The sequence below is a fragment of the Mytilus californianus genome, unplaced genomic scaffold (genome assembly GCF_021869535.1).
Source record: "Mytilus californianus isolate M0D057914Y unplaced genomic scaffold, xbMytCali1.0.p SCAF_7, whole genome shotgun sequence".
NCBI lineage: Eukaryota > Metazoa > Mollusca > Bivalvia > Mytilida > Mytilidae > Mytilus > Mytilus californianus.
Window position 1 is genome coordinate 111,289,440 of NW_026262723.1, and position 12,132 is coordinate 111,301,571.

A 12,132-nucleotide genomic window follows, 5' to 3' on the forward strand; every position below is an offset into this window, starting at 1 on the left:
TTCACGTTTATATTTGAAAAAATCAACTGGGGCCAAAATACGAAACCACACAACTAACTGTGATGTGCTGCATAAGCAGATCCTGCGCCTCATGTGGCACCCATCATGTTGCTCATGAATTGAATTAATGACATTCGCAAATATATGCAATCCATGCCGTCTGAACCAGTTCAAGAAATGATGAAGCTTCGGAAAAAACAACAACATCAATCTAGAGCCTTACATTTCCTCCCTTTTTGATATGTGCATGCGCTAATATAAAATAATGTTTACGGAGGACGTCTGCGTTTTTTTTCCCTGTCCGTTATGGTCTATACGCGTATATGTATCTGTACACCGGTTATTGGTTTAGAAAGCCCGATCCCGAGCCGTACAGATACCAGCCTCATTTTCATTCTTTTCTTCTGAAACACGCTCCAGCCATTGTTGTCAGAAAGAAACCCACCAAAGGCTGAAAGAAAACTCCACCATTATTCTAAGGTTGTTGCAAATATAATCAACGAATCTCTCATATAAAATTGAGAATGGAAATGGGGAATATATGCATATATAGCCCAGACCTGAGACGAGTTTGTGTATCTAAACTAATCAGACAGTAGTTTTCGGCTATGCTAATTTAACTGTTTTATCCATGAAAAATTATTTGTATATGCCGCATTCAATTTCAACCCATTTTTTGAGCTGATAAAACTCAATCAGGTTGTAAGAACTTGATGCAGATGTATCACAAATTACCAATTGTTTATTTTCTAGTGAAATTTTTCTGTTGGGTGAGTGCTACTTCAGTACATGTATCCTCGTGTATTGTATTTTCGACCTACTAACATATTTCTCCGAATTTCCCTTTTATATGTTTGAACATAGACATGCCTAATATTTTGAGAGTCACTAGTATACTTGTGCATAAAATAATTGTATCTGAAATATATTTCGATCTTAAATTATTTTTTTATTTGAGTTCATTAGATCGATGGCACGTTTGTTGACAAAAACTAGCGTCTTGTGTTTTCGACCTATCTAAAAAACTGGTCCAAAGTCGGAAATGACATGTCGTACAAATCCGGAATTGGTTAAAATTTGATGCCAATGTCTATATCAAATTATTTAAATTGTTAGGAGGCGATCAAACTTAGGACTTAATGAATTAAATGGTTACATATACAACTTTAAGATAAAAAATATTATTTTGATATCTTTATTTGACTAGTTGTACACATTTCACATGAGGCACTTTGGAAGCAAGTTTGATCTTGTATACAGTCATTTTTTTGTTCAATACTTTAGTGAAGGCATTGCAGAGTGAGTATTGTCTGTAATTTCCACTGACAGACTGTTGTTTCTGTAAATTAGAATTAATCTATATTTTATTTTTTTAGTGAAAAGCTGTAAGGATCATGCAGATTTCCGTATTAAACAGTCAGGGGTACTACTTAAACAAGTGATTTCAGAATCACTTCCTCGAGTGATTTTGGCTGTGAAATATTAAAAATTTTCACACAGACTTTTTAAAATCACTGAAACAAGTAATTTTAGAAGTTAAAATGTAATCACTTTAATAAGTGTTTATAACATGTTCTTGATATTTTTCCCACAAGCTTGATTTTTTTATTGGTAAAAAGACAACAATTCCATTGAAAAAACAACTATGTACATGCAGAAATTGTCTTTTGCTTGATAAGCCTGACACTTTTACAGTTTTTTTAAGATATGCAAAAACTGGAATAATTTGTAGATCAGGTCATAACCTTGAAGTAGATCATTCTAACTCTAAAGAAAACCAATCAGGTTACCTAATATTGTTGATCTTTGTCTGATAGTAAGAGGAGTTAATGAATTTTTGATTACAGAAAAATTCACAAGGGTACTTTTAAAAGCTTTAGCGCACTAACTTACTGCCCAAGCGCACTGGTGAAATTAATATACAAAGAAAAAGGGATAATTGATTTATGTAGGAAAATTTTAGAAAAGATAGTGAAAATATGGAAAATCAATGAAATTAGCATTTGAAGATCAAAGAAAACACTAAAATCACTTAAATAGGTGATAACTGAATTTATCAAATCACTGAAATAAGTGATGATGAAATCACTTGTTTAAGTAGCACCCCTGACTGTTAAAAATAACTTTTAGTATTACAACTAACCACCTGACAGTCATGTGACTTAATGACCTGGATGCAAACTTCACGTGCAAAAGGTCCCCTGCCATATTTCTAGAATATTTGTTTATTTTTTTTTATAGATTCTTTTTGAAGGTTAAAATAGTATTAGTAAAAGGGTACATAAATGTGATATCAATTAATAAAACGTAAATACTTAATTACATTAACTTTACTTGGAACATCTTAACCACCACGTGGTATTATTTGATATTATTACTAATTATAGCAGCCAAATATGACGTCACACGGACATGCGCAGCATACGGGAAGTGAATGTAGAATTAGGTTGAAAACGTAAGACGGTCGAAAACACAATACGAGACGATATAATTTCCAAATAATTATGACGTCTTGAAAGGCTATTTTAATTTTTTTTAGTGTGATGCCTTCCTACCTGGTACTAACACTGAAGCCATTTTTTTCATCTAACTTTGAGAGAGAATTTTCGGCAGTACTTTGACTAGAAATTTTGCACATACAATGTATACAAAATCTTACCTTTTCAAAAGGCTTTTGTGTGCTTGTTGGTGTAAAATATTATCCTTGTATTATGAGTTAGTGCTATTTAGAATGCATTGTGACATCACAATTTCCATTGAAAAAGCATGCATAGTACAAATTCATATGATGTACGAAAACATGATCTGTCGATAACAGAAATAATCAAATATCCAAAAGTAACGATAAAATTAGTTACAACTTCATTTGAGATGTGCAATCATTTCAGATTCTTCACTTTTGGAGAGTATAAAATACCCAAACTCCATAATTGTTGGCGGACTGGAATTTCTGGATAATATAAATTGAAAGTTCTGGAAATTTGGGTCCATCAAATTTTTCGGAGTTTGGTATTTTATACTCGACACAAAAACGAAGTAGATCATTGCACATCTCAAATGAATGGATGTGTATATATGCCAGTCCTATTCACCTTTGAAGCAGAAACCTTCAAATTTTGATCTTGATTATTAGCTATCAAATTTGACTGCTATTTTTTTTTTTAGTTTTTATATGCAGAAAGCCGCCATGTCATCTCAACAAATGCTAGATTATGATACCTTGGGAATTAAGTGACTTTCTAACTGTTTTTACTTTTGTTGCAGATGTCATCAGAAGATTATGATGGTTGTGTAGTGAGATTACGTGGTCTTCCATGGTCTGCTACAGCTGAAGAAGTCCTCAAATTTTTAGGTATGCACAATTTTAGTGACTTAATTTTTTTTTTCAATTTTGATTTGCGAGCACCATTTTTCTTAAACATAAGTGTTAAGTAGCCTTATTCTCAAAACGAGATGGTGTGTAACGTAATTATTCTAATTTTCTTCACATTTGACCAATAACTGATTTTAAAATTTCAGGCCATAATCTTGCCGGCGAAATGACGATTTAAGTCGCCAAAGAATTTTGAAAATCGCTAAATCTCGCCGGCCGACTGACTTCATAGCGAAGTCAAATCGCTATCAAAATCGGTAAAAGGGAGACAACTTGTGATTCACAAGTCTCACAGGTAAAAAAAATGGCGGCTGACAAGGAAAATCGAGATTTTCGAAACGACCCAGGACTAATACTGTCAACGATCAAATTAAATAAATACAACGGCGACTTTGAACATCCTCGGATATAACTTTTAAAACTGTTCAAACGGAAAACTGACCGTCTGTTTAAGTTATCATTTTACGATAATTTTCATCTGAGGATGTTGCGTAATCACTCAGCTGATTTGTTTTATTTTTACAACTTACACGAGTCGATCAATTTTACTATTCGGTAGGTAAAAGGTTGGAATTAACGGTAGATTTATTATATTGATTGAATAAAAATTGAAATATAAAAGGTAGAAAGACTGCTGATGGATAATGTGATGGCAAACGTACGACATTCGACCAGGTTGTGATCAGCAGTGGATTGTTTCTCACGACCATTTCTTTGATATGGATGATATTTTTAAAAAATGATAGAAATTAGCTCTTTGTCGAATAATTAATATGAGATTGAAAAATATTTTCATTTATAGACTTACAATCTTTAACGATAATCTCAATTTACAACTAACATAATGCCCTGGACATTCAATTATGTTTTACAAAATAATGACAAGTGGTGATATAAGTGAAATTCAACAGGAAAACTGGGAGTTATATTTTTTCTGGACTTTTAAAAATAAATTGAGGCAGATGCACATGAATTTAATGCATCATAATCATGATAATATTACAAGGCTACTCCCTCATGTCCCAATCAACAAATTTTATTTAGAACACAATGGTATCAATAAATAAATAACAACTATATATTGTCTAAACCTTTTTATTAAGAACTTTCTATATATGCATTGTGTACAATAACATATGAAAAAACTGCAAGTATATCTTTTATTGAATATAAAACAATTTCCCTAGTGATAAGCATGAAAACATGATGCAACCGAAACGGTAATGGAATCTCACTTCTCCAAGAAATTGACCACTTCTCCCTTCTCTCTCTTGGAAGGAGAAGTCACTTCTCCTTCTTCAAAATCCTAGATTAGGCCCTGAATTTGTCTTAATTTTTCCTCATTAATGAAATGCGAATATCAGAATGAAAAAGGTATGCTATTTTTGTCACTTTTAGGTAGAAACTATTTAATGTACAAAGTGAGTAGGCAGTTTGTATACATATATATCAAGAAATGTATTGATGGATAATTATAGACTTGTGTTTATTTATATTATCTCCTTGTTTTGAGAGATTTGACTAAGTAAATTCCAACAAAATTACTTTTTGTCCTACATTTGCATTTGTGTTAGTTTCACTTCCTTGGTTTAAATTAAAAAACATGATTAATAGTTCCCACTAGTATTGTTCTTGCCTCTAGTTCACCTACATGTAAGTGTTACATTGCAGACAGTTTTGTGAATGATTTGTCGTGTTTATATAATTGCAGATGATATAGCTGTTGTTGGTGGAGAGAATGGTGTCCATTTCACTTACTCCAGAGAAGGCAGACCAAGTGGGGAATGTTTTATAGAACTAGTTGACGAGTCCAATTTACAGAAGGCTTTACAGAAAAATAATGAACACATGGGAAATAGATATATTGAAGGTACTTTCCATCACTGGGCGATATGAAAAAGAAAAAAGAGGGACAAACACATTTGATCAGGGTTAAATATTACTACTTCTATTAAATTGTAATAAATAAAAAACAAGGGATAATTTGTTTAATAGTGATTTATACCAGGAAGAGAGACCTGTGGATTCCTGTTAAAACAACCTAAGGTTTTACCCTTAAAAGCACAAGGATAATTATTGTTATATTTGTCATTCTAGTATTTAGGTCAAAGAAAAGTGAAATGGAATGGGTAATAAAAAGAGCAGGACCAGGACAAATGCAGGGAACACAGGATGCTGTGGTTAGATTACGTGGTTTACCGTTTGGTTGTTCAAAAGAAGAAATAGCACAGTTCTTTACAGGTCTGTATAATCAGAGAAAGTTGAATGACACCTTTCAAAAAGTAGATCAATATACAGATACATATATAAAGTAATACTCCAGTTTTGTCATCAAATTGAATGATACAGTTTATTCATTTGTCAATAACAAAGTTCTACCTTTGTGGAGTAAAAATTCTTGGTACCTCTTGAATTCTAAAAGTTAAAAAGAAATCATGTTAGCTTCCAACTTCATTGCACACCGTGCATTAACCATTATCAGGTAAGTCAATAAGAAAAGTCTGAATGAGAAAAAAAAAACAAAAAAAAACAAAAAAACATTTGAAAATATAAAACAGTCCCAGGTCAGCTTTGTCTCAGGGATTTGCAAACTTTGGTTTAAGAACAATAACATGAAATTGACTGTCAAAATGTATCTATCATAAATCATGCAAGTACCAAAGCACTGTAGGCTTTTGGATTAGCTACTGGGTAAATTTTGCATGGTTGTCAAGTTGAAATTGTATGACATAGTTTGTTTATTTTTTGTCTTGCCTGTGATGATGTCACAGAATGTGGGACATACTAATGTCAAATGAAAAATGATTTGATGAATAGTTAATAGTGTTTAAAGGTATCTGTAGCATTAAGAAAAATAATAATTTGAAATAATTTCAATTGTCGATATTTAATCAAATGCAAATATTTTTTTTTCATTAGCAAGAAGTTGAAAATGTGTGTTTAAATTGGAAACAAGTTTTGTTTAAGTGTAAAAGTATGCTGTATTCCTCAACATAGCACAAATATAACTGCTTTTAATGTAACTCATTGAGATTGAGAAAAGGCCATCTGTCTTATTTAAATGCCAAAATTAAAATGTCAACTGGATAAGTCTTTACTTGATACTGTGTAAGGCAGATTGAACTGAGATCCTCTGAATGATACCAAAAAAGAAAAGAAATCATGTACTGAATTCTTTTAAGTTTGAAATTTCATAGTAATATTTTTTTCATTTAACAGCAAAATAGTAGTGATAGCAAAAGTAGTTAAATTAATTTTGAAACTGAGAAAAACTTGGTTGCAGTCTACTTTTTAGTTTAAATATTTATCACAGCAAAGCACACACAACATATTTGAACCAGCAGTTTCTGTCATTTCTTGCTTGAAGAACTATTAAATGTCACTTATTGTAATTGAATAAAAGTGGGTACAATACAAAATGTTTTGCAATATTTGAAAGGAGATATGATAAGTGCCACTATTTGGCCCCTGAAATTACAAAATAAAAAAGAAATATTCAATCCTGCAAAATTTAAGCAATATTGTTGTTAGATATATATAGAATGATTTAGCCTTGTCATCACCGTGCAGAGATGTCATTTGAGATGTAATAAACTTGTCATAATTGAAACAATGACTGTAAATTGAAATTTCACAAGTAGTTTTTGGTTAAATAAAAACCAAATGATAGCCAGAACCAAAAGACATTTCACTTGCATGTGTATGTTTTGAACTCATTGGGCCAAATAAGAATTGGCCTTATCATATCTTTGATAAGGGGATAATCTATGAAAAGTGTTATATCAAGAAAATATTGCAAGGAAAAAAAGGTTTTAATATTCTCATTGTTAATGGATATTTTAAAAATTGAAATGTAATTGTATGTGATGACATGCTGATTTTATGTTTTTGTTGGGTTGGGTGTACAGGGTTGGAGATTGTACCTAATGGGATTATGCTACCGGAGGATCGTCAGGGGAGAAGCACGGGGGACGCCTATGTACAGTTTGCATCACCAGATTTATGTGAAAAAGCGTTGTTGAAACACAAAGAAAGGATTGGGCACAGGTGGGAGGCTAGGGCCTTACGGGCTTTTTCTACTTTTGTGAGCAGTGTCTGAAAGGGCTGGTACGGTAAAGGGAGGATGATGGGTCCACACTGTTGAAGTGGGCCGGTACGGTAAGGGTGGATGTTGGAGTGGGCCGGTGTGGTAAGGGTGGAAGAAGGGTCCACAATGGATAACTGGACAGAAAGGTAATAATGGGCCTGAAAAGGGTAAATATATGTGTATAGCAGTAGATGAGAGGGCACATACATATATACAGGTCCATGGTACCATTGTTGAGTGGGCATATATCTAGATGGGTCATTGGGACCACAGTATGGGAGGTTGGTATGCTGAGGGTAGATGAGAAAAGGGTCCATGGGACCCATGTGAGGGAGGACATGAAAGTCAGTTTAACCATTTAGATGTTATTATAATATTAAGTTAAATTTTGAAATACTATGTGGAGAACATAAAAATTTATTAATTAAATGTAAAGTGAAAAAAGTTTTCAAGTTCATGCAGCTTAAAAGTTTTAATAATTACTTTTATAATCAAGTAACAGCTGTAAAATTATTTTATAGTAAGTCACACATTCATAGATGATTTAAAGTAATGAATTGACTCGTTAAATTAATATTTATGATCCTGTTTGCATGTTTATATGACAGACAATGTTCTTTTCCTGTAGGTACATTGAAATTTTCAAAAGCAGTTTAAATGAAGCCTATGGACAAATAAATCCCTCCCGGTCCATGATACGACCATTAATGTCTGGCAGTGGTATGGGAGGAGGAGGAGGTATGAATAGACCAGGACCTTATGACAGAACTGGACGATTTGGAATGGGTTCCGGAATGGGTATGGGTGGTGGAGGAGGAAGTATGGGATACGGAATGGGACGAGGAGGACGTAATGTTAAAGGTATGACATTTTTACAAAGTTAATGAAATTTAGACTACTTTCATTCATTATATTTTACTTTACAAATAAACATATATATTGTGGATATTCATAAAGTATGCTATTATCATCTCCTGGTATCCTATTTTGAGTGACTGGTAAGCATGGTAAGACTTAAATTTATACTATATATGTTATAGTTCATTTTAATGTCTTCTCTGTGATTGTTAAATTAAAGTAGATTTTAATGACAAATACAGCCAAAGGCTAGGACTTGGTACAACTTTCATATAGCTTGTATTATATTTTCAGATGAAGAACTTGTATTATATTGTATATTTCTATTTATCTCTCTAGTCACTTCATTACACATCTGGTCCACTTCACTGAAACTAACAGCATTTTATGAAATATAAATAGTGAATGCATGTTGATAGATTGCTGTCCATATCCTGTTAATACACTTTTAATTTGCTGATTTTTGTGTATAAAAATGTTGAGATATGTTTTACATTTATGTGTACATTATATTTAAAATGTTGTATAATAGGATTTTTTGAAGAAGATTTTGATGACTTTGGAAGTGGTTATGGTAGTGGAATGGGAGGATTCAGTTCACGAGGACGACGTGGAGGAATGGGCAGTATGGGTGGATCGATGAGACCATCAAGGGGTGGGGGACTAGGATTGGGATCCCTTGGAGCTATGAGACAAAGAGGTGCCACACCTGGTAGTCATTATGTCAGTAAAACTGGTCATTCTGTTCATATGAGAGGGTTACCTTTCCAGGCATTAGATACAGATATAGCTGAGGTAAGTTAACAACTCACCTGACTTTATCACCTTCATTATTTACCTGGTCGTTTGTCAGAAAATTGCTTTGGTGAATTGAGTTTTGTTTTGCTTATATATTGAATGTTGGAAAATAAAAGGAATTTCAAAAAATTGATATTTTGCTGTCAGTCAAGTCAGTTGGAGTTTTACATGAGCCACCAGTCTTACTTCAAGTGCCTTGAAACTCTTACTGACATATGGAAAATTGAATTGGTGACTACCCTATAAAAGCCTCTAAAGTAATCATCTTTCTTCCATTCCTTTTGCTAATGATTTGTATAATTTTTCAGTTTTTTTCACCCTTGGGTATAAAGCCAGTTAGTGTGGAAATTGAATATGGTCCAAATGGACGACCAACAGGTGAAGCTAATGTAGATTTTGCTGGTCATCAAGAAGCTGTAGAAGCCATGAAAAATCATAAGAAAAATATGCGTAAGTGTAATTCATTCTTATGATTGTAATAGAAAAGAAAGGATATGGGGTACCCATCCATGACACAAAATCAATACATGCACAGCAAAAAACAATAAGCAAAGGAATCGAGGTTTTAATTCTGTTCTTCATCTCAAAATCACAGTGAGGCCTTCAACACGGAGCAAAAACTCCCACTTCACTGCAAGTTTAAGAAGACCCCTAGAAAGGGTTTCTTTGCAAACTGACGATCACAACTGTGTTACTTGGATAATATATAACTTGGTAAAAACAGGAATCTCAGAAGATATCAATTAAACAAATCAAAACAGAGTTAATTTCTTATGTCACCACTCCAGGGTTTAAGATGGGGCAGGATTCTGAAGTAAAGGCATATAATTACACCATAAGAGATTAAATTACTAAGAAAGTATAAAACACCATTTTAATCATATACACAATCACTTTTCACATGTTTTCCCTTTATTGAAAATAATGTTTTAAAGTGCAGTGGACTCACTCAATTTTTAATTTAAAATACTAGCATATAGTTCTTATGGAAATCAAAATTTATAAACTATTGGTCATTATGATTTCAAGTTTAAAGATAAAATATTATTTCTAAACATTTTACCTCAGGGATTATATCTAAGGGATTGAAGTTTTGAAAGCTTGAGATTATGCCACAGACATGAAGGATTGATAGTGTTGATGTAAGCAAATTATATTTATGTTTATTTTTCAGAACATAGATATATAGAATTATTTCTGAATTCCACGCAAACAGGAAAGACAAATTATGGAAGTGGTGGAGGTTTTGGTGGATCAAATTCATCCGGTGGTGGATTTGGTGATGGGGGTTTCAATAATGGAGGTGGATTTGGAGGTAAGATTAGGAGTTTTAGCTTAAGAAATTTTAGGATGAGGATTGGGGAAATAGAAAGGGACTTATTTTGAAAAAAAATCTTGAATTTATTTATTTTCCAGAAAATGAGTAAGACATGGTGTATATATTCATTATTATTTGAATGTATTATATTGTCCTACAGGTGTTTGGCTGCTGTCTCATTTATGTCTACCCAACAGTTTGTTTTATTCATGTATATTCTATTCATTAAACTAATACATTGCAACATCCAACCAATTGACATTTGTAATGTATAAGAAACAAGGGACAATATAAATAAGAAGATGTGGTATGAGTGCCAATGAGACAACTCTCCATCCAAGTCACAATATATAAAAAGTTAACAATTATAGGTCTTAATTATACACTGCATTTATTATGGTTTTTGGTCTTTATGTAAAATAAAGAAGTTTGACTAGTTGCATTGCAAAAATGGAATAAAATACTAAGACTACAACTCTCCATCCAAGTCACAATATATAAAAAGTTAACAATTATAGGTCTTAATTATACACTGCATTTATTATGGTTTTTGTCTTTATGTAAAATAAAGAAGTTTCACTAGTTGCATAGCAAAAATGGAATAAAATACTAAGACTGTTTTCTGTCCGATTCAGTTAAAAAATCACATAAATACTTTACATGAATAGTACTTGAAAATTATGAGTCTTCAAGGTGCAGTTGTTATGTAAACCTCAGGGTTTTATTTTACTAAATAATTTTGCATGTTCTGCTGAGCAGTTTAACTCTTGAAATCTGTTAAAAGTTCAGAGTTAACAACAATATAGCTCCAATACATTAATTTATTTATTTTTCAGATGGATATGATGGTGGTTACGGAGATAACATGAGCGGTGGTGGTGGTGGTGGCATGATGGGCGGAAGCAGCATGGGTGGGGGTGGTATGGGATCTGGGATGGGTAGTGGCTATGGAGGTGGCTCAATGGGAGGAGGAATGGGGGGAATGGGTGGAGGAAATCCAAACTATACTGCATTCTAAACAGAACATCCATGACTATAATTTCATCTCATTTTACATTGTAATCAATTGTCCACCTTGATCATTACAGAATACATGTTTGTCTCAAATGCCATAAACACATTGTTCATTATATTGATTGTAACATCAGATTTGATTTTGTATCTTTATTGTGATCTACATGTACCATGAAAACATGTTCAGAAAATTTTGTTCATAAACTATGGTATTAAGTCATTAAAGTAAATTTGCTCATCTATGTCTGTTTTTGTCCCATCTTGAAGAAAATTTGTGTGAACAATGATCTGAAAGTGTTGTTAATTATGTGATCTTTAGTTAATGATTTATCTTTCGTTGAAGACTTATGTTGTCATTTTCATATCATTTAACCATCATGTCATCATTAAATCTTTTATATACAACATTATAGTTTCTTTTATGTGATATGCCTATTTGTTTTTTTATTAAATGCTACTCAAAACAACCACAAGTCTTTACTGTGATGCTTTAGCCAGCTGTCCACGATATTGGTATTGACGAGAAAGTGAATAATTACAATGAATAAGAAAAGACCAGTTAAGACCAAAGTTTTTAACATGTTGCATGATATAAGGAACTTAAATGAACAGGAAGAGACCAACTTCATTTCGGGGCCTTTTATAGTTTGCTGTGCAGTATGGATTTTGCTCATTGTTGAAGGC

The 12,132-nt window shown here is 32.7% G+C and overlaps 1 protein-coding gene across 1 annotated transcript; it reads left to right on the top strand.

Moving 5' to 3' along the window:
* The first annotated feature begins 371 nt into the window (after positions 1–371).
* LOC127708573 (heterogeneous nuclear ribonucleoprotein H2-like) lies at positions 372–11,853 on the top strand. The gene is made up of 10 exons (XM_052213551.1): positions 372–480; positions 3,265–3,352; positions 5,085–5,243; positions 5,471–5,614; positions 7,282–7,420; positions 8,089–8,321; positions 8,851–9,113; positions 9,425–9,566; positions 10,291–10,431; positions 11,271–11,853. Exons 2-10 carry the CDS (start codon positions 3,265–3,267, stop codon positions 11,450–11,452), a joined length of 1,491 nt encoding a protein of 496 aa, XP_052069511.1. The 5' UTR covers positions 372–480; the 3' UTR covers positions 11,453–11,853.
* The last annotated feature ends 279 nt before the right edge of the window (positions 11,854–12,132 follow it).

Excerpts from the sequence above, each read along its gene's own strand:
- LOC127708573 (XM_052213551.1), top strand. The coding sequence starts at position 3,265 with ATGTCATCAGAAGATTATGATGGTTGTGTAGTGAGATTACGTGGTCTT. Across the intron at positions 3,353-5,084 it reads AGAAGTCCTCAAATTTTTAG|ATGATATAGCTGTTGTTGGT; the intron begins GTATGCACAATT and ends ATATAATTGCAG. Across the intron at positions 10,432-11,270 it reads TAATGGAGGTGGATTTGGAG|ATGGATATGATGGTGGTTAC; the intron begins GTAAGATTAGGA and ends TTTATTTTTCAG.